General features: G+C 54.0%; 2 protein-coding genes across 4 annotated transcripts; one reads left to right on the forward strand and one right to left on the reverse strand.

Moving 5' to 3' along the window:
• Window positions 1-685: 685 nt before the first annotated feature.
• Window positions 686-10,996, reverse strand: LOC128826979 (trypsin-like). Of its 3 annotated transcripts, none has more exons than XM_054010594.1 (6): window positions 10,901-10,996; window positions 8,302-8,384; window positions 8,009-8,168; window positions 6,835-7,088; window positions 3,759-3,934; window positions 686-900 (listed from the first exon to the last, which is right to left on the reverse strand). In XM_054010594.1, the coding sequence occupies exons 2-6, from the start codon at window positions 8,339-8,341 to the stop codon at window positions 748-750; spliced, it is 783 nt and encodes a 260-aa protein (XP_053866569.1). In that variant the 5' UTR covers window positions 8,342-8,384; window positions 10,901-10,996; the 3' UTR covers window positions 686-747. The 3 variants fall into 3 exon arrangements, with proteins under 3 accessions (XP_053866569.1, XP_053866571.1, XP_053866568.1); XM_054010596.1 differs by lacking the exon at window positions 10,901-10,996 and adding an exon at window positions 10,444-10,550; XM_054010593.1 differs by lacking the exon at window positions 10,901-10,996 and adding an exon at window positions 10,277-10,426.
• Window positions 10,997-13,739: 2,743 nt separating this feature from the next.
• LOC128827449 (uncharacterized) lies at window positions 13,740-15,860 on the forward strand. The gene is made up of 2 exons (XM_054011324.1): window positions 13,740-14,159; window positions 15,316-15,860. Exons 1-2 carry the CDS (start codon window positions 13,757-13,759, stop codon window positions 15,777-15,779), a joined length of 867 nt encoding a protein of 288 aa, XP_053867299.1. The 5' UTR covers window positions 13,740-13,756; the 3' UTR covers window positions 15,780-15,860.
• The last annotated feature ends 6,861 nt before the right edge of the window (window positions 15,861-22,721 follow it).

The raw sequence follows: 22,721 nt of genomic DNA on the forward strand, positions 1-22,721 counted from the left end.
CAGACCTGGGTCTGCGTTGCCACAGGCTAGCGTGTCTGGCTCAACAAGGCAGGGTTCTGGAGTTCCAGGCTGGCAGAGAAAATGGGCTCAGAGGTACTTTCAGCACATCAGGTGATAGTCCCAAGGGGGCCTCTGTGACCGAACTCGTCACAGTGAGTGTCAGGACCTGCTGCTGACCCAGTCTCCAGGCAACCTAACGAGCACAGCTGGCCCGTTGGAGGCTGCCTAATAGGCTACCCTGCCTGATTGATTGGAAGAGTCAGTAGCCAGCAGCGTTAGCTCCTGCACCCGCTTGTCCCCAGCCTTGCTCCCACCCTGCCTCACTCCAGATGACCCCTCACTCCAGTTCTGACCCTGATTCCTGGCTACTGACCACTAGGCCTGACTGCTGCTCCCATCACAAGGCGTAGCCCCCCGCGGCCTGGTCTCGTGACAGCATGGGAGCACGCTTGAGAATCCCTCTGGGATTTAGATACGAGCGACCGGCACTGTGGAGCTTGTTAAAGGTGGGGCGGTGGAATTAGACAGGACCAGTCCAAATGTAGATGCCGAGGGGGGTTAGGCACCTGTGGGGCTAGCTGAGCAGGGCTCTCGTGCACATCAGTGTTGCATGGCCACCTAAGTCCCTTGATGGATCGAGTGGCAGGCGTGGCCATGCGGGAAGGAGACACCAGAGAAGCAGGGCCACTGTTGTCACTGGTTTATTCTGCTGTCTCCTCACCAACGCTCCCATCCCGGCAGGCGTGGTCAGCCAGATTTCATGGTCTCCCGCAGCCAAGTGTTGTAGTTGCACACCTTAACGAACACGCCAGTCTGTTTGGGCCGGGAGCATCCTTCGAAGCCCCAGGAAGCGATGCCCTGAAGTTCCCTCTGGCAGACGAGCGGCGAGCCAGGGTCTCCCTGCAGGGCAAGCGCCACAAAGTGCATTAATAGGACACGTAGAGAGCCCAATCTGGGTCCCTCATGCGACAGACCTAGGCTTCGCTCCCCAACCCTGCCTTTCAGAATGAATGTGCCAGGCCTATCATAGAAGCGTAGGGTTGGAAGAGACCTCAGGAGGTCATCCAGTCCAACCCCTTGCTCAAAGCAGGACCAATCCCAACTAAATCATCCCAGCCAGGGCTTTGTCAAGCCGGGCCTTAAAAACTTCTAAGGATGGCGAGATTCCACCACCTCCCTAGATAACCCATTCCAGTGCTTCACCACCCTCCTAGTGAAATAGTGTTTCCTAATATCCAACCTAAACCTCCCCCACTGCAATTTGAGACCATTGCTCCTTGTTCGGTCATCTGCCACCACTGAGAACAGTCTAGATCCATCCTCTTTGGACCCCCCCTTCAGGTAGTTTGAAGGCTTCTATCAAATCCTCCCTCACTCTTCTTCACTGCAGACTAAATAACACTAGTTCCCTCAGCTTCTCCGTGTAAGTCATGTGCCCCAGCCTCCTGATCATTTTTGTTACCCTCAGCTGGACTCTCTCCAATTTGTCCACATCCTTTCTGTAGTGGGGGGCCCAAAACTGGATGCAATACTTCAGATTTGGCCTCACCAGTGCCGAATAGAGAGGAATAATCATTTCCCTCGATCGGCTGGCAATGCTCCTACTAATGCAGCCCAATATACCGTTGGCCTTCTTGGCAACGAGATCACACTGCTGACATATCCAGCTTCTCATCCACTGTCATCCCCAGGTCCTTTTCTGCAGAACTGCTGCTTAGCCAGTCCCCAGCCTGTAGCAGTGCCTGGGATTCCTAAGTGCAGGACTCTGCACTTGTCCTTGTTGAACCTCATCAGATTTCTTTTGGCCCAATCCTCCAATTTGTCTAGGTCACTCTGGACCTTATCCCTACCCTCCAGCGTATCTACCTCTCCCCCCAGCTTAGTGTCATCTGCGAACTTTCTGAGGGTGCAATTCATCCCATCATCCAGATCATTAATAAAGATGTTAAACAGAACCAGCCACAGGACCAACCCCTGGCGTACTCTGCTTGATACCGCCTGCCAACTAGACATCAAGCCGTTGATCACTACCCGTTGAGCCTGACAATCGAGCCAGCTTTCTTTCCACCTTATATCAGAGGGGTAGCCATGTTAGTCTGTAGCCACAAAACCAACAATGGACTCCTCATTGTTTTTATCTACCTTATAATCCATTCATCCAATCCATACGCGCTGGCAAGAATACTGTGGGAGACCATATCAAAAGCTTTGCTAAAGTCAAGATATGGGCTTGTGTAATCCACTATGTCCAATACCCTGCGCCAGTCACAGAGGATGTGGATCTATTATGCCTGAGCTGGGCTCTTCAGTTCAGGAGGGCCCAGCGTTGGCCCCAGGCACACTGTATAGCCAGTCCTTGCCCTCAAGAAGTTACAATCTAAATGAACTAAGGGTAGAAAGAGAAACAAAGGCAGGAAGGGACGTGCCCAAAGTCATACAGGAAATCAGCGGCAGAACCAGAAATAGAATCCAGTAGTCTTGACTTGCAGCCCCCCTGCTCTAACCTACTAGACCCCACTCCCCTCCCAGAGCTGGGGCTAGAATCCACTGGGTGCTTCTCCAGAAGGGCTGGGGAAGGAAGACCGTTCAGAAGCAAGCGAAGACAGCCGGGCATCGGAACAATCCCAGCGTCATTAACGAGGTCCCCCGCCAACGAACCAACATGGCCGCGCAAGAGCTGCCCAGCAAACGGCCATGTCCAACTTGGGGGCCGCAATCTCAGGCTGCTTCTTCCACGTCCCTGTTTGCCCGGAGAGCGGAAACCCGCCATTTCAGGGGGGGAGGGTTTGGCTGGAAAAGTCACGTCCATCCCGCGTGGCTGGATCTGCACTGACCGGACGCCGAGAGAGTAACCCCAGTCTTTGGGCTAAAACTAGGGTGACCAGATGTCCCAATCTGAGGGGCTTTGTTTATATACACAACGATGCCCCCACCAAAAAGTGTCCCAATTTTTCACACTCGCTATCTGGTCAGCCCAGCAAAAACGCTTCGAGCCTGACGCCCCTCGCCGCCGCTGCTGGGAGCTGAGCGCGTCACCCGAGCCAGGCTGAGGTGACGGGACAATCGATGAGTTGCAGTGTTTTGAAGAGAGTTAATTTGGCAGTTTTCGCCTACCAGCCCCTTCCAGTTGTTTTTGGGTGAAGCGAAAGCAGAAGGGACCGAGAGACGATGGCTGTGATCATTGGCTCTGAGCTCCAGGACAGCCCAGACTGTGGGAATCTCAACCACTTCTGCAGGCTTGTCCCGCCCGCTCGGTCCTGCCCCAGCAGGGGCCTCCACATCCCATACAGCCCCCAGCCCGCCCTGTCCCACCCACTCTGTCCTGCCCCAGAGTGGGGGCTCCACACCCCATACAGCCCCCCACCCAAAATGTCCCGCCCCTTCCATCCTGCCCCAGTGGGGGGCTCCACCCCCCATACATCCCCTGAGCCCACCCTCTCCCACTCATCCATTCTGCCCCAGCAGGGGGCTCCACATCCGATATACAGTCCCATCCTGCCCTATCCCATCCCCTCCGTCCTGCCCCAGAGGGGAGCTCCACGTCCGATACACACACACCCCACCCGTCCTGTCCTGCGCCAGCGAGGGGGCATATCCCATACAACCCCCCAGCCCGCTCTGTCCCACCCCCCTGCATCCTGTCCCAGCAGGGAGCGCCACACTTCATACACCCCCTCCAGCCCGCCCTGTCCTGCCCCTCCATCCTGCCCCAGTGGGGTGGGGGGCACACCACATTCACCCACCCACGTGCCCCTCACCTGGCAGGAGTCAGTGCCCCCGTGGATCACGCCGGCACAGATCATGTTGGGGGTGATGCGGTTCGGGCGGGTGTCCTGGCACTGGCTGTCAGGCAGAACCGTGATATTCCCACAGAGCAGGACGTCGGAGTGCAGCAGCTGATCGTTGCAGCGAGACTGGCCTGGAGACTTGCGGACTGCGGGAGAGACAACGAGCGAGAGTCTCCTGATTTCTAGTAAATGCTCAGCCCAGGCTGGATCCAGGAGATCTACGTGGGGCTCTTATCTATCTATGTATCTATGTATCGATCTACCCCTATACACCCCCTCTATCTATCTATCTATCTGTCTCCACACACCCCATCTATCTCTCTATCTATCCCCATCCACCCATCCACCCATCCACCCATCTATCTATCTATCTATCTCCATCCACCCCATCCATCTATCTATCTATCTATCTATCTATCCCAATACAACCTCTCTATCTATCCCCATCCACTCCCTCTATCTATCTATCTATCTATCTATCTATCTATCCCCACACGCCTCCTCTATCTATCCATCCCAATCCACCCTATCTATCTATCTATCTATCTATCTATCTATCTATCTATCTATCTATCTATCCCCATCCACCCCCTCTATCTATCTATCTATCTATCTTGGGCCCCTTTCTCATGTAGCATCTATCTCTGGGTGTCATCCTGGTGCCTCTCACAGTCTTAGTGTGGGCTCCTAAGGGAAGAACACAGCTTCAGCCGATGGGTTCCCCTTCATCCCCATCCTAGATTCCTGTCTCATGCTCCAGCTCTTTTGCTGAGCTCCTAGATTCATAGAGTTTAGGCCAGAGCGGATCGTTCCATCGTCTAGTCTGATCTCCTGTATAGCAGAGGGCAGAGACTCCACTCAATTACCCTGCACTGCGCTCGAAGACTTTAATTAGACCAACGCATTTCAGTCCTCAGGAGATTAAACTGCTGTGTGCACAGGCAGAGAACAGGAGAGATCGAGGTGCTACCAAAGCAGAAGACCATGGGAATTCATCACCTGAGATATACTCAGATTATCGCGGAAGGCGCCCCACACCCCACATTGCAGAGAGCAGCAAAAAGTCCACCCATGCTCTCTGCCAATCCAACCTGGGGAAAATCCCTCCCCGACACCGAACTGGAGATCAGCTGCACCCCGAGCAGGTTGCTTTTTGGGGGATTCTCATTCAAAAAATGGCGATTTGTTGAAACTGGATCTTTCCCGGCAACAAGGCTGCAGCTGCGATAAATTTCCCAGTTTGCTAATTCTGGAGATAAAACACCATTCAAAGCGGTGGAAGGGGCCCCGTTTGACATTTTCCCAGCAGGACTCGCCAGGTTTCTTTCACTTCAAAAACCACTTTTCATTTCAAAATTGAAATGAAAAAAAAAAATGTAAACTCAAAATTGAAACCCGAATTGGATTTCTTTCTTTCCCCCCCCTTCCCCCCCTCCCCCCGGATTTTCCATTGGGAAAGTTTGAAATTGAAAGCCGAATCAGATTTCTTTTCACCCCGCTGCCACATTTTTGGCTTGGGAAAGTTCGAAATGGAAACACAAATCGGATTTCGTTCTTTCCCCCAAGAGTTTCAGCTTGGGAAAATTTTCGAGATCTCAAGTTTGTTCAAAACCTCACAAATTTGCCTAGGACTGGAACACATTTCATAGAATCATCACAGAGCGTAAGGTCAGAAAAAAACACCAGATCATACTCTGACCTGGACAATCCAGGCCAGAGAAGTTCTCCCAGTTCCCCCTGTCCTGAGCTCAATAATTCAGGTTTAATGGAAGCATTTTACAGACGGGCCTCCAGGCTAGATTAGAAGATGCCAAGCGCTGGAGAATACACCATAGAATCATAGACCCACAGGGTTAGAAGGGACCACAAGGGTCAGCTAGTCCAATCTCCTGCCAAGATGCAGGATTAGTTGTGTCCAAATCATCCCAGACAGATGCTGTCCAACCTCTTCTCAAAACCTCCAGTGAAGGAGCTTCCAAGACCTCCCTGGGCGTCTGGTCCATTGCCCGACTGCTCTTACAGTTAGCCAGTTTTTCCTGTGCTTTAATCTAAATCTGCTCTGCTGTAGTTTGACCCCGTTGCCTCTCGTCCTGCCCTCTGTGGCGAGAGAGAGCAACTTTTCTCCATCTCTTTTATGGCAGCTTTTCGAGTATGTGACAACATCCTTTCTATACACAGTACTGGGTTTACAATGGTGCCGTGGCACCGGGCAAACGCTCAGAAGGGGCCACAGCACCCGGACCATGGGCCTGCCCCCCGCTCTGCCCTGAGGCCTTGCCCACCACTCTCTCCTCTCCACTCTAGGGCCGCCCGGGGGGGGGGGGGCAAGGGGGGCAATTTGCCCCAGGCCCCGGGCCCCGCAGGGGCCCCCACGAGAGTTTTCAGGGGCCCTCACGAGAGTTTTCGGTGGCAGGTCCCGAACACACCCGGAGCAAGTGAAGGCCCCTTTGCAGAAGACCCGGAGCTTTTTCCGCTCCAGGTCTTTGGTGGCAATTCGGCGGCGGGTCCTTCACTTGCTCCAGGACCTGCCACCGAAGTGCCCCGAAGACCCGGAGCGGAAGGACCCCCGCCGCCGAAGACCCCAGGCCCCCTGAATCCTCTGGGCAGCCCTACTCCGCTCCATCCCTGTGTGACCAGTGGGTGGGTCTCAGGGGGAAGAGGCCGAGTGAGAGAGGGAGCTGGGCCTTGGTGCAGAGCGCGGGAGGGGCCATGGTCCAGGCACCGGGGTGCACAAAAGGTGAATCTGGCCCTCTCTATACAGCAGTGACCAAAACTGGACACAGTCCTTCGGCTGAGGCCTAACCAGCGCCGAGCAGAGTGGTGCTCTCACCTCCCGTGACTTGCAGGCTATGCCTCTGTTAACGCAACCTACAACTGCATCTGCTTGTTTGGCACCAGCCGGGCATGGCTGACTCATGCGGCGGCTGTGATCCACCCCAACTCCCAGCTCCTTCGTGCCCCGTCCCTGGGCAGTTTGCTCCAATGGTTAGTCACCCTCCCTGGTAAAAACCTGGGCTGTTTTTTGGTTTTGGTTTTGCTCCTCTACCTTTCTGGAAGGCGCTGGTGCCCCACCCAGCCAGCACACAAGTCGAATCGGGGCGGGGGCAGTTCCTGGGCAGCGGGAGCGGCTTAACTTTGCTGTTCATGATGGCCGGCACCAGGAGTTTCACCAGCATGATGTTGTTCTGGCTGGTGCTGCTGTTGTACAAGGGGTGCGGGATGACCCGGGAGCTCATGGTCAGCTGCTCTGACCAGTCTAGATGCCACAGGTTGTGCTCCCCCAGGCGGACGTTCAGGGCGCTGCAGTAGAAAGGGGATGTGGTCACTGGGGACATGGCTGCGTGAAATGCCGGCCACACTGAAGCCCAGGGCAAAACTCCACTTGACTGTGAGGGAGCCAGGATGGCACCCACAGGAGGCCAGAAAAGACCCTCCAGTCTAAGCCCCCTGCACAGCCCAGTCCGGAGACCCTCCCACACGGATTTCTGCCTCCAGCCCAGTTCAAGCTAGAGCACCCTCAGTGCATCCCCGAGGGAGGTTCTCCGGCCTGAGCTATGCAGGAGGGGCAGGATGGATGGGCAGAATGGTCCCTTCTGGCCTTGGGATCTATGAGACAATGAAAGGGGTAGAGTAAAGGGCATTCCCACAAGGGGTGGAGTTAAGGACGTACATACACTGCCACACACACATACAAGGGGCAGAGTTAAGGGCACTCACACAAAAGGGGCGGAATTAAGGGCACTCACCTAAGGGGTCGAAGTAAAGGACACACGCAAGGAGGCAGAGTTAAGTACACACACTTACCCAAGGGGGTGGAGTTAAGGGTATTCATCCAAAGTGGGGGACTTAGGATAAACACACCTAAGGGGGCAGAGTTAAAAGCCACACATCCAAAGGGGCAGAGTTAAGGACACATCCACCCAAGGGGCGGCGTTAAAGTCAGTCACACCCAAGGGGTGGAGCTAAGGACATGCCCACCCAAAGGGGTGGAGTTAATGTTACTCACACCCAAGGGGGCGGAGTTAACGTTGTACACACAAGGAGGCAGCGTTAAGGGCACACACATGCACGGGGGTGGTGTTAAGGACACACCCACCCAAAGGGGCAGAGTTAAGGGCAGACTGGAGAACCCCCTTCCATTGGAAGAACAGTCCCTGCAGCGCAGAGGGCTCCCTCACGCCGAGCAGCCCCTTGACCCTCCAGCCCATGGACAGACTTACCGGCCGGTTTTGCACCGAGCAGCCGTCACCACCCACTGCCTGTGTATCAGGGTGCCGGTGCACCGGAAATGGGTCCCATCAAAAAGTGCCGCGATCCAAGCCTGGGAGTGCTCCCGACACTGGAAACCCCGCAACATCCTGGGAGTGTCCTGCGCCATGCCTGCGGGGGAGAGGGGCAGGAGTTACAGCTGGACGACCAATGGGCGTGTCACGTGCTCACACACGCGGAAGCCCACCTCCCCAGCACCCGCAGACCCCCCCAGAGAGACCCACGTACAGACACACACACTCACCCCCAGTCACCAGCAGCAGCACGAGGCCCAGCAGCTCCATGGCGCTCAGTCGTGGCGATGGGCAGGGCAGAAGGCTGCTGGCTCTGGGGAGGAGACAGAAAGGGGCTCATGAACGGAGAATTGCCCCTAGACCCCACAGCCTCCACCCACTGAGACCTGCTGACGGTTCTGATATTGGCATACGGAAAGGGTAGCATCTGTGGGCCAGATCCTCACATAACTCCAATGGAGCTGCGGCCGATTGACCCCAGCTGGGATCTGGCCCCATTGACTCCAATGGAGCTGCGGACGATTGACCCCAGCTGGGATCTGGTCCCATTGACTCCAATGGAGCTACGGACGATTGACACCACCTGGGATCTGGCCCCACTGACTCCAATGGAAATTAATTACACCTGTAACCTGCACATCACCAGATCATTTCTGGTTCCCCTTGGTGGCTGGGCACTACAGAGGCGTATGAGTCTGTGGCTGGCTCCTCAGCTCAGCAGACAGACGCTCACGGCTTTAGACCCAGCATTGCTGGGTGCTTGGGTGACCAGACGTTACGATAAAATCTCCCCCCAATGTGTCCCGATATTTTCTTCCTCTCATCTGGTCACCCTACTGGGTGCAATCAGTCAATGAGCGACCTGCCCACAGGCAGGTCCCCAAACACACTAGTCCAGGTCCCACCCTCCACGTGTAGGTAGTGGTACCTAGTGGAAAGAGCACTGGAGTGGGACTCAGGCAACTGGGGTTTTAGTCCCAGTTTTGCTTCCGCCCCCTCGTGCCTCAATTTCCCCATCTGTGCAATAGGGACAATGACCCCACCCTCCTAAATGGCCTGATGGAAAGCTCTGACAAGAGCGAGGTGTTATTATCTATCTCCAGTGCAAACAGAAATGACCACACATATTTAAATACTCTCACACGCCTCTACATGAACATACGCAAGTAATCCACATAAACACGTTTCAACACACATTCGCACACGCCTACTCCCCCCACAATCACATTTCAAGACACATTTTCACACACATTTAAATGCACATTCAAACTGCCCACATGTGAATATCCACATGCGAGTACCCACATGGACACACGTGTGCACAACACACGCAGACACACACATGTATGCACATTCGCACATGCAAGTGCACACACACACTCTAACACACATTTAAATACAGTCACATGTGCTTGCATATGCCCCCACACACACATACACATACAAGCACACACATTTAAATATACTCATGGGCACACACATAAATATATACACACATTTAAACACACAGAGTGACAAACACATGCATCAAATATACATGAGCACACATACAGACGAACACAGGGGCACACACATGCATCACACACACATGTATGCCCCAGACATACACATACATGTATATTTAAACTCATGCAGAGACACACACGTGTGCACATATATTTATACACACGCAGAGGCACACACATACATGCGCACACACAGAGATACACACACATGCCTACACACACCAGCACGTTAACATGCGTGGAGGCACACATACGCAAACATACACCACACATACATGCCCACACAAATATATCAACACACACAGCAGTACACGTCTCATACACATGTGTACACGCACACGCATGAACACATCAACACATGCAGTGGCACACCCAAACAAACACACGCATGTCATACATACATGCATGCACACATTTAAGTACACAGAGGCACATACATGACACCAACATGTGTGCACAGACATAATCCATATATATGTGTGCACACGCACAAATGTAGCCACACATGCAGAGGCACATGGAAGCACACACACATGTGTAACACATACATGCTCACAGACATGTTTAAATACCCAGGGGCACACACATATGATACATACATGTGTGCACACATGATCAGAGCAAAACATGCATACACACAAACAGAGTTAAACAGAAGCGCACACACCCCGACAGACCCCAGCTCCCTTCCCAAACCTACAAGGTGGGTTTTCCGGAGTAGCACCCTGCCGCGGTGCAAGCAGCCACCACCTCCTGGACGAGTCTGGACTCAACCCGACAGCTCCACGCGGTCCCAGGCTACCAAGCCCGCACTGCCCTCCTCCTGCAGGACTGGCCTGGCTCTCTCCCTGTCTCGCCCGCACCAACCTGGGCTCAGCGAGTCAGATCCTGCCCCACCGCCTCCACAAGCAGCACTCGCCCCACGCCCTGCTTGGCACCCAGGCGGCTTGGATCCAGCCTGGCTTAGCTCCCTGGTCTTGCCCGCCGCACTCCCCTGGGCTGCCTGCTTTTAACCCCCAGCCAGCCCGCGGCCCCAGGCAATGGCAAGCGTTCGCTCCGTCGGAGACGCCTCCTTAATTTAGCCCCCTCCTTGCAATAAAGCAAAAATGTCCCTGTGTGAGTCACTTTTATTGGGGTGGAGGCCCAGAGAAACTGACATGCAAGCAGGCCACTGGGGATATAGGTCATTAATGGAGCAAAACTCACTGGGGTCCCTAGGCTGGGCGCTTTAAGCTCCAACACTCATCAGGTTCAGACAAGCGGAAAGAAGCTCTGGTTTCAACACGTGGTGCCTCAAGACGGGCCCCTCCCCAGAATCACTCACCTCTGTGTGCTGAGGAATTCCTAGATTCCCAGAGCAGAAGGGCCCACTGTAAGCGCCCAATCTGACCTGTATCGCACAGGCCAGAGAACTGCGCCAGAATAATTCCTGGAGCAGAGCTGTTAAAAAAACAGCCCGTCTTGATTTTAGAATTGTCCCCGATGAAGAATCCACCACAACCCCTTGGTGAATTGTTCCAGTGGTTAATTACTCTCACTGTCAAAACTGTATGCCTTATTTCCAGTCTGGATTTGTCTAACTTCAGCTTCAATCCAGCAGAGGAAGGTCTAACCCCACCCCCTGGCTGGAAGAGTCTGTTATTAGGTATTTGTTCCCCAGGTAGATACTTATAGACGGGGATCCAGTCATCCCTCAACCTTCTTTGTGTTAAACTGAATAAATTGAGCTCCTTGAGTCTATCACTTTAAGGCACATTTGTGGGCCCCAGATACAGATCACTCTGAGTCAGTGTCCTGTCCTCTTTCATGTTTACCACATCATTATTTACCACTCCCACTAAGATGCCCTAGCGGAAGGGCCCATCTACACTCCAGTTGCAAATAAAGAGAGGCCGCTTCATTTCAAGACATTAAAAGGCTACAGGGTGCAGTGGGGGAGTCTTTAGTTTGTGATGGTGCGTGTTGTGTTAGGCCCTACAATAACACAGAAGTACTTGGAATGTTTGACAGACTGAGGGCAAAACAGGATGAGATTGGGTTAAATTAGGTTATTGAGTAACGACAAGCAAAAGCAAACAGAAATTAAATTCACTCCCAATATACTCGAAGGACAAAGGGTGACGTATATTTTAAAAGTTATTAGTGGTATTATGGTAGCATCTAAGAGTTACAGCCCAGACATGAGCTCCATTGTGCCAGGCGCTGCACAGACCCTGACCGAGATTGGGGACCCTGTTGTGCCAGGCACTGCACAGACCCTGACCGAAATCAGGGCCCTGCTGTGCAAGGTGCTGCACAGATCCCGTCCGAGATTGGGGATCCCGTGGTGCCAGCCACTGCACAGACCCCGACCAGGTACCAGCCTCAACAGGGCTGCAGTGCAGAATGATTCTATTGTTATGGTCACCAGGTGGCGCTATTCCATATGCTCTTACAAGCTCTTTCCCTTAATGCATGGGCAGTGGCCAGCCTTTGAAGAAGTGCCCGTTGTTGTTAATTTTGTGCTGTAGTTTTTTTTGTAGCAGATCTGTTGCAAGCAGCAGGGAAATTGGCTCCTTCCTTAATTGCTCTAATGAGGGCCACTTGCTCCCTGGTTGTTGGTGCTTGAGCTGAGTATGCCCACTGTGGCCGTTTGTGACCGCCTCTGCTCTAGGACTAGTATCTACAGTATAAATCAACACGTTGCGCAGAGAATACAGCCAGCCTCCGTAGCGCTGCTGTCTCCTCCAATGGCAAGCGGAGCATCAAGGCCCTGATTTCTGCTATCCTAGAGCAGAGAGGCAGCAGGGCCTTGCTTTGGAGACCATGTCGTGCAGACACTCCCTGTAGGGCTGAACTTTCCCGGCCTCCACCTCTGCTCAAAAGGGGAATTTTTGCGTGAAACCACTGGAGATATTTCCAGCAACAGGCCAGGGAGAATCTACACAGGGAGCAAATATTTAATAATGGGCTCTGCAATCTAGCGGAGAAAGGTCTAGCGCAATTCAACGGCAGTAAGTTGAAGCTAGACAAATTCAGACTGGAAATGAGATGTACTTTTTAATGGAGAGGATAATTAACGAGCATCGTGGAGGGTGTGTTCTCCATCATTGACAATGTTTACATCAAGAGTGGATGGTTTTCTAAAAGATCTTCTCTAAGAATTATTTTGGGGGAAGTTTTGGGCTATACAGGAGGTCAGACTAGATCAGGGGTTCTCAAATTGTGGGTCGGGACTCTTAAGTGGGTCACAATGTTATTTTAATGGGGTCGCCAGAGCTGGTGTTAGACTTTCTAGGATCCGGGCCCAAAGCCATAGCCCGACTCCCACCACCCAGGGCCAGAGCCCAAGGCCTTCAGCCCTGGGTGGTGGGGCTTAGGCTACAAGCCCCCTGCCAGGGGCTGAAGCCCCTTGGGCTTTGACTTTGCCCCCCCCCAGGAATGGCAGGGCTTGAGCTTTGGCTTTGGCCCCACGGCCTGGTGCGGCAGGGCTCACGCTTCGGCTTTGTTCCCTCTGCCCAGAGCAAGGCGGGGGGGCTCCGGCGGGTCCCTCCTCCTGGGGCCATGTAGTGATTTTTGTTGTCAGAAGGGGGTCGTGGTGCAATGACGTTTGAGAACCCCTGGACTGGATAATCACAGTGATCCCCTCTGGCCTTGGAATTTATGAATCTATGGCCTGGTCTACACTACGACTTTAATTCGGATTTATCAGCTTTAATTCGAATTAAACCTGCAACCGTCCACACAACGACGCTATTTATTTCGATGTAAAGGGCCCTTTAAATCGATTTCTGTACTCCACCCCGACGAGCGGAGTAGTGCCAAAATCGATTTTAGCAATTCGAATTAGGGTTAGTGTGGCCGCAATTCGATGGTATTGGCCTCCGGGAGCTATCCCACAGTGCATCATTGTGACCGCTCTGGACAGCAATCTAAACTCGGATGCACTGGCCAGGTAGACAGGAAAAGCCCCGCGAACATTTGAATTTCATTTCCTGTTTGCCCAGCGTGGAGAGCACAGGTGACCACAGATAGCTCATCAGCACAGGTAACCATGCAGGCTGATAATCGAAAAAGAGCACCAGCATGGACCGTGAGGGAGGTACTGGATCTGATCGCTGTATGGGGAGAGGATTCAGTGCTTGCAGAACTTCGTTCTAAAAGACGAAATGCAAAAACTTTTGAAAAAATCTCCAAGGGCATGATGGAGAGAGGCCACAATAGGGACTCAGATCAGTGCCGCGTGAAAGTCAAGGAGCTCAGACAAGCCTATCAAAAAACAAAGGAGGCAAACGGTCGCTCTGGGTCAGAGCCGCGGACATGCCGCTTCTACGCCGAGCTGCATGCAATTCTAGGGGGGGCTGCCACCACTACCCCACCTGTGTTCGTGGATTCTGGGTCGGGGATAGTCTCATCAGCGACGCCTGAGGATTCTGCCGATGGGGTAGAGGAGGAGGAGGAGGAGGAGGAGGATGAGCTTGCAGAGAGCACACAGCACTCCATTCTCCCCAACAGCCAGGATCTTTTTATCACCCTGACTGAAGTACCCTCCCAAGCCTCCCAAGCCAGTACCCAAGACTCTGACCCCATGGAAGGGACCTCAGGTGAGTTTACCTTTTAAAATATAAAACTTGTTTTAAAAGCAAACGGTTTTTAATGATTACTTTGCCTGACTTTGCATTCGCGGTCAGTTCAGCTACTGGAAAAGTCTGTAGCTACTGGAAAAGTCTGTTAACGTGTCTGGGGATGGAGCGGAAATCCTCCAGGGACAACTCCATGAAGCTCTCCTGGAGGTACTCCGAAAGCCTTGCCAGAAGGTTTCTGGGCAGTGCATCCTTATTCCCTCCTCCATGGTAGGACACTTGACCACGCCATGCTTGCAGCAAGTAATCTGGTATCATTGCCTGACAAAGCCTGGCAGCGTATGGTCCCGGTGTTTGCTGGCATTCAAGCAACATCCGTTCTTTATCTTGTTGTGTAATCCTCAGGAGAGTGATATCACTCCTGGTAACCTGGTTGAAATACGGGAACTTAATTAAGGGGACAGAGGTGGCCGTTCCTACTGGGCTGTTTGCCTGTGGCGGAAAATAAATCCTTCCCTGCAGTTAGCCAAGCGCAGATGGGAAATTGGCCCTGAGTTTTTCGCGTTTGGCTAGCAGGGATCTTCCCTGTTACCAGCCACGCGGTGGGGGGAGGGTACCGTGATCATCCCAGAGAATTCATGGCGGGAGGGGGGCGGCGGCGGGGGGGGGTAGTTTGGTGCCTGCAGGGATCTTCCCTGATACCAGCCACGCGGTGGGGGGAGGGGTACCGTGATCATCCCAGAGAATTCATGGCGAGAGGGGGGGTGGTTAGTTTGTTTTCTGGTGCTGCTGAATGTTAACAGAAAAACCGCAGCACTCTACTTGCCTGAAGGGGCCCAGACAAGCCCCCCCACACCGCCCCCCCCCCAACTGGCTGAGATTGGCCAGGCTTCTGCAGCACTCTACAGGCTATGCTTGGTATGTGGGAAAGGAGGGTGCAGAAGCTGTAAAACAATGGCTTACCATGGCTGCATGCAAGCCGAATTCTGTTGCCCAGACCTGTGATCTCTAGCAGCAAAGCCACAGGCACTCAGCATTAAGAGGCAAAATGCGACCTTGCACAGAAATCACATGTGCTATGTAATGTGAACAGTGTTGGTCACCGTGAAAGAGTATAAGCATTGTTCTGCAAAATGTAGCTTTTAAAACAATTCTCTCTTTTTTCCCCTCCCTACAGCAGCTGCAAATTCCTCAAGCCTCCCTCCTCCATCCCGAAGGTTATCACAGATAAGGCGTCGTAAGAAGAGAACGCGAGAGGAGATGTTTTCGGAAATTATGGAATCCAGCCGCAGTGACAGAGCTCATGTGAATGAGTGGAAGGAAACAGTTTCAAAGTATAGGAAAGAAGTCAGTGAACGTGAGGACAGGAAGGACCAACGTGAGGAGAGGAGGGACCAACGTGAGGAGAGGAGAGACGCTCGAGATGAGAGGTGGCGGCAGGAAGACCAGAGGATGAAGGATGCAACGCTGGGGCTGCTCCGGCGTCTGGTGGAGGTTCAGGAACGGCTGCTGGAAAACAGACTGCCGCTTCAGCCCCTGTTCCACCCTCCCCCCTCCCCATGTTCCGTATCCTCCTCACCCAGACGTGTAAGAACGCGGGGGGGGGGAGGCTCCGTACACCTTCCCATTCCACCCCAGTAGACAGCCCAAGCAAAAGGCTGTCATTTTTTTAACCTTTTCTTTGTGGCTTTTTCCTTCCCAGCAATCCTCCTCCCAAATACCACCCGGGTTCCCTCCCTCTTTTTCTAATCTATTAATAAAGAATAAATGATTTTTAAATGATAGTGACTTTATTTGGTTTGAAAGAAAGCTGGGGGAAGGGGCAGGGTGGGTTCCTTACAGAAAATCAGTCAGTAAAGGGGGAGGGTTTTCATGAAGGAGAAACAAACAGATATTTCACACGGTAGCCTGGCCAGCCATGAAACTGGTTTTCAAAGCTTCTCTGATGCACAGCGCTTCCTGGTGTGCTCTTCTAATCGCCCTGGTGTCTGGCTGCGCGTAATCAGCAGCCAGGCGATTTGCCTCAGCCTCCCACCCCGCCATAAAGGTCTCCCCCTTACTTTCACAGAGATTGTGGAGCACACAGCAAGCAGAAATAACAATGGGGAGATTTCTTTGGCTGAGGTCAGAGCGAGTCAATAATGATCTCCAGCGACCTTTTAAACGGCCAAATGCACATTCTACCACCATTCTGCACTTGCTTAGCCTGTAGTTAAACAGCTCCTGACTCCTGTCCAGGCTGCCTGTGTATGGCTTCATAAGCCATGGCATTAAGGGGTAGACTGGGTCCCCAAGAATTACTATGGGCATTTCAACATCCCCAACGGTTATTTTCTGGTCCGGAAAGTAAGTCCCTTGCTGCAGCCCTTTAAACAGAGTAGTGTTCCTGAAGACGCGAGCGTCATGAACCCTTCCCGCCCAGCCCGCGTTGATGTTGGTGAAACGTCCCTTGTGATCCACAAGTGCTTGCAGCACCATTGAAAAGTACCCCTTGCGGTTTATGTACTCGGTGGCTTGGTGCTCCGGTGCCAAGATAGGGATATGGGTTCCGTCTATTGCCCCACCACAGTTAGGGAATCCCATTGCAGCAAAACCATCCACTATAGCCTGCACATTTCCCAGAGTCACTAACTTTCGTAGCAGCACCTGAGTGATTGCTTTGGCTACTTGCATCACAGCAGCCCCCACAGTAGATTTGCCCACTCCAAATTGATTCCCGACTGACCGGTAGCTGTCTGGCGTTGCAAGCTTCCACAGGGCTATCGCCACGCGCTTCTCAACTGTGAGGGCTGCTCTCATCTTGGTATTCTGGCGTTTCAGGGCAGGGGACAGCAAGTCACAAAGTTCCATGAAAGTGCCCTTACGCATGCGAAAGTTCCGCAGCCACTGGGAATCGTCCCAGACCTGCAACACTATGCAGTCCCACCAGTCTGTGCTTGTTTCCCTTGCCCAGAATCGGCGTTCCATGGATAGAATCTGCCCCATTAACAACATGATCTCCAAAGCACCGGGGCCCGTGGTTTCACAGAATTCTGTATCCGTGTCCATGTCCTCATCATGCTTGTCGCTGCGCTGCCGCCGCCGCTGCCTCCTCGCCTCGTTTCTCTGGTCCTGGCTGAGCATAAACTCCACGAGAACGCGCGAGGTGTTTACAATATTCATGACTGCTGTCTTGAGCTCAGCGGGCTCCATGCTTGCCGTGGTATGGAGTCTGCAGTGTTCACCCACCCAGGAAAAAAGGCGCGAAAATGGTTGTCTGCCGTCCGTTGCTTTCATGCAGGGAGGGAGGGAAGAGGTGAGGCTGTACCCAGAACCACCTGCGACGATGTTTTTTGTCCCATCAGGCACTGGGATCTTAACCCACAATCCCAATGGGCGCGGGAGACTGCGGGAACTATGGGATAGCTATGGAATTGCTACCCACAGTGCAACGGTGCAGAAATCGACGCTAGCCCCGGTACTTGGACGCACAACACCGAAGTAATGTGCTTAGTGTGGCCGCATTCATTTCGACTTTATACAACCTGTTTTTCAAATCCGAATTATCTAAATTCGGATTAATCCCGTAGTGTAGACATACCCTATGACTCAAGGGATGCAGCCCAGCGGCTCTGCAGTTACCTACGGTCAAACCACCTGTCGTGAGTCCCACTCAAAACCCCGGGGAAAGTTTTGTGATTCCAAACTATTTTTTCCTGTCTCAAGATGAAACAAAAATCAAGTCAGGTCCTACGAACAATTTTGCTGGTGTAATTCCAAACCATTTCCTTGCTGTTTCAAGCCTTTTTTACAACCTTTTTGGACACAAGCTGAAATTTTGAACCAACTTATGCCTATCTCCTAGAATTGGAAGGGACCCTGAAAGGTCATCGAGTCCAGCCCCCTGCCTTCACAGCAGGACCAAGTACTGTCCCTCACAGATTTGGGCCCCAGATCCCTAAATGGCCCCCTCAAGGATTGAACTCACAAACCCTGTGTTTAGCGGGGGGCCAATGCTCAAACCACTGAGCTATCCCTCCCCCTTGTTTGGTGTGTGAAAAAATTGGGATGTTTTGGGTCCCCCAACAAATGGTTGAAATATCAGAGGGAAACTTTGGAAAACCGGAGGGGCGTGGGATGGAAAAGGGAAATGTTCCAGTGGGGACATTTGTCAAAACTGCCCCTGTCCCACACAAGCCAGCTGGGACAGCGTGTGCCCTCAGAGTGTTTAGCCCAGTGAATTTTTTCCAGCGGATTGTTTTTTCATTGAGAAATTCACTTTCCAGGGTCCAAAACTATTGGCGGCGGCAGGGGGATTTCAAGAGCCAAAATGTTTCATTTTGGCTTTTTCATTTCTAAATGGCATTTCAGATTTAAGTTTGGCCATTAAAACACACCCACACAGAGCAGGGCCCAGCCCCTCCAGCAGGGGACAGCCCAGACACCCCCCCCCCCCACACACACACACAGAGCAGGGCCCAGCCCCTCCAGAAGGGGACAGCCCAGACACCCCCCCCCCCCACACACACACACAGAGCAGGGCCCAGCCCCTCCAGAAGGGGACAGCCCAGACACACACACACACACACACACACACACACACACACATACACAGCACGGCCCAGCCCCTCCAGCAGGGGACAGCCCAGACACACACACACACACACACACACACACACACACACAGAGCAGGGCCCAGCCCCTCCAGCAGGGGACAGCCCAGACACACACACACACACACACACACAGAGCAGGGCCCAGCCCCTCCAGCAGGGGACAGCCCAGACACACACACACACACACACAGAGCATGGCCCAGCCCCTCCAGCAGGGGACAGCCCAGACACACACACACACACACACACACAGAGCATGGCCCAGCCCCTCCAGCAGGGGACAGCCCAGACACACACACACACACACAGAGCACGGCCCAGCCCCTCCAGCAGGGGACAGCCCAGACACACACACACACACACACACAAGGTAAAAAACATCCACAATGGCCAAAATTGAGCTGTGGTGTAGTTCAAGTCTAATGGGATTTCGTTTTCTCCCAGATTTCTCGGGTCAGCTGAAAACTCCATTCCCCACTTGGCTCTGCTTTGAGCTGCTACCACAATACTAGGCCGGGTGTATAAACCGCACATGGGAAACAAAGGGATAATGGAGGCCAAGAGGCCCACCGTCCTGCCCAGGCCTTGGGTGGTCAGCTCTAGTGGTCGGAGTCAGGAGACAGGAACCCAAGCCAGGAGCTGACCCGAGGGCCGGAGCCTGGAGACAACCCAAGGGTCGGAGCCAGGCTTCACGGGTGGGAGCTGGGAACTGGAGTCAGGAGCTGAGCCAAGGGTCGGAGCCAGGCTTCACGGGTAGGAGCTGGGAACTGGAGTCGGGAGCTGAGCCAAGGGTCGGAGCCAGGCTTCACGGGTGGGAGCTGGGAACTGGAGTCAGGAGCTGAGCCAAGGGTTGGAGCCAGGCTTCACGGGTAGGAGCTGGGAACTGGAGTCAGGAGCTGAGCCAAGGGTTGGAGCCAGGCTTCACGGGTGGGAGCTGGGAAAGGGAGTCGGGAGCTGAGCCAAGGGTTGGAGCCAGGTTTCACAGGTGGGAGCTGGGAACTGGAGTCAGGAGCTGAGCCAATGGTCGGAGCCAGGATTCACGGGTAGGAGCTGGGAACTGGAGTCGGGAGCTGAGCCAAGGTTCGGAGCCAGGATTCACGGGTGGGAGCTGGGAACTGGAGTCGGGAGCTGACCCAAGGGTTGGAGCCAGGCTTCACGGGTGGGAGCTGGGAACGGGAGTCGGGAGCTGAGCCAAGGGTCGGAGCCAGGATTCACAGGTGGGAGCTGGGAACTGGAGTCGGGAGCTGACCCAAGGGTTGGAGCCAGGCTTCACGGGTGGGAGCTGGGAACGGGAGTCAGGAGCTGAGCCAAGGGTCGGAGCCAGGCTTCACGGGTAGGAGCTGGGAACTGGAGTCGGGAGCTGAGCCAAGGGTCGGAGCCAGGCTTCACGGGTGGGAGCTGGGAACTGGAGTCAGGAGCTGAGCCAAGGGTTGGAGCCAGGCTTCACGGGTAGGAGCTGGGAACTGGAGTCAGGAGCTGAGCCAAGGGTTGGAGCCAGGCTTCACGGGTGGGAGCTGGGAAAGGGAGTCGGGAGCTGAGCCAAGGGTTGGAGCCAGGTTTCACAGGTGGGAGCTGGGAACTGGAGTCAGGAGCTGAGCCAATGGTCGGAGCCAGGATTCACGGGTAGGAGCTGGGAACTGGAGTCGGGAGCTGAGCCAAGGTTCGGAGCCAGGATTCACGGGTGGGAGCTGGGAACTGGAGTCGGGAGCTGACCCAAGGGTTGGAGCCAGGCTTCACGGGTGGGAGCTGGGAACGGGAGTCGGGAGCTGAGCCAAGGGTCGGAGCCAGGATTCACAGGTGGGAGCTGGGAACTGGAGTCAGGAGCTGAGCCAAGGGTCGGAGCTGGAGCTGGCGTCAAGGACCCGGGCTGGGATCAGGAGCCAGGCACAGCTCAGGAGCCGGGGAAGAAGTCCGGCTCCAACATAGCAGCCAGCCAGGAATTCGCTCAGTTGCACAGACAACTTCCTGTGCCTCCCCCAGCTTAAATAGTGCAACGGGCTCCTCCAATCAGGGCATCGTCACGAGTGGGCCAGGGTCCCATCAGCCGCAGCCTCCGGCTGGCCGTGGAGTGGCTACCAGGTTAAGACAACCGGCTGAGGCTCTGCAGAGCTTCAGGCCCCGGGGAGCCTCACACCCATCTGGTGCATGGATCAAGCTCAGATCAGAATTGGACCCAGCTGAGCTGTTGCCCTAAAGGCCGGAGATCAGAGCTGTGGAGGGAGGAGACCTGGAGCTAAGGCGACTCTGATGACAGGCCAAAGCGGAACTGGACCTCGATGCTCGGAAAGGAGCAGGACTCCAGTTAGACCCAACCACCCCACTGCCTGGGACAGGTGAGAGTGCCTCAAGGGGGCACACCTGGGCAGCAAGCCCCGGGATAGAGGCCCGACGCTGCTCAGCGTTCACAGCGGTGAGCTGGGCCTCGGTATAAGATCACAGCTGATTGGCAAACGACGACCAGGAGAGGGCAGTGTTACAGAGTGACCTGGATCGGGGGAAACTGGGCCCTGTCAGCCTAAATCCGGCCAAATGCAAGCAAGGAATGCAGGCTGTATCTCCTGAGTGGGGGCCGTAGCTTGGAAAACAGGGGCCCTGGAAAGGTTCTAGGGTTCGCAGCAGATAAGTGACTCAATGGGAGCTCCCAGGGTGCGGCTGGGGGGAAAAGGAGCCCCCGGGTGTAAACGGGGCCAGTGAGGGGGAGCCGAGGAGGGCACTGGAGAGAGCGACTCTGGGATGATGCGCCCAGCTCTGGGGTTTGTTGTAAACAACTGCAGAGGGGCTTGATCTGTTTAGCTGATCAAAGCGGTCATGAGGTGTGTAAGGACCTTCATGGGGAGAAAAACACAGGTACTAACAGGCTCTTGAAGCTAGGGGAGAAAAGGCTGAACAACAACCAATGGCTGGGAGTTAACGCCAGACGCATTCCAGTTAGAAATCAGGCACCGATTTTGAACAGCCAGACGATTAACCACTGGGACAAACGCTCCAGGGCAGGGCTGGATTGTCCATCTCGTGGGGTCTCCCAGTCCGACTGGAGGCCCTCCTGGAAGACGCTTTAGTCCAGCACAAGTTACTGGCTCAATCCATGGGGAATGCAGTGAATTTCTCTGGCCTGTGGTATGGTCAAGCTACTGTCTTCTGGCCTTAAACACAATGAAACTATGAGCTACAAATCATACGTCATCAGAATAAAATGTGGAGGGGAAACTGGCCCCATGGACTCCAATGGCGCGACGGCCGATTGACCCCAGCTGGGATCTGGCCCCATTGACTCCAATGGAGCTACGGACGATTCACACTGAACCCTGTGAAACTGGAATCTGGCACAGAGCCTGCGAACTCCTTGGATTAAAGAAATTGCCAGGCACCATGCGGCTGTTGACAAGCTATTGACGGTCACACCCAAGCCTGGTGAGCCATGGAAGAGGACTGGCACCAGCCCATGGACACGCGTGTTCTCATGGCACCAGGCTGGGATTTAGGTCATTGCCTAATGGGCTTTCGTTCCTCCTCCTGCCCAGGCAAGCTGTGGATATTAACTGGCAATCTTTGAAGATCTACCACACCTCAGAGGGATTGCTTCCCATGATCGCAAGCTGGCTAATTACTACTGTCCCAGCATCCATGGACTGCTCAAAAAGGTGCTGGATAGAGTCTGGGGCGGGCAGGGACCAGGCATCATGCCATGCGCCGGATGAGAAGGGTGCTGCTTCTGCCACCTTGCTCCCAGCCCATGTTATTCCGCGCACGGGCGAGGCGGAGACATCTAGTCCAGCAGCAGAACAATCTCTTCTTGGCTGGGTGTCAATGGATTTCAATGCATCACATGCTTGGCAGAGGGCAGGAAGAGCAGCTACTACCCAGGACAAGGATTGAGAAAGCCGGACCCATCGGCTGAGAGGAATCAACAAACGCCACGAAGGAAACACTCAGCTAAATGGGCAAAAAGCATTGGGCATCAGTGGAGCTACGGCCGATTGACCCCAGC

Source organism: Malaclemys terrapin, chromosome 21 (assembly GCF_027887155.1).
Source record: "Malaclemys terrapin pileata isolate rMalTer1 chromosome 21, rMalTer1.hap1, whole genome shotgun sequence".
Lineage (NCBI taxonomy): Eukaryota > Metazoa > Chordata > Testudines > Emydidae > Malaclemys > Malaclemys terrapin.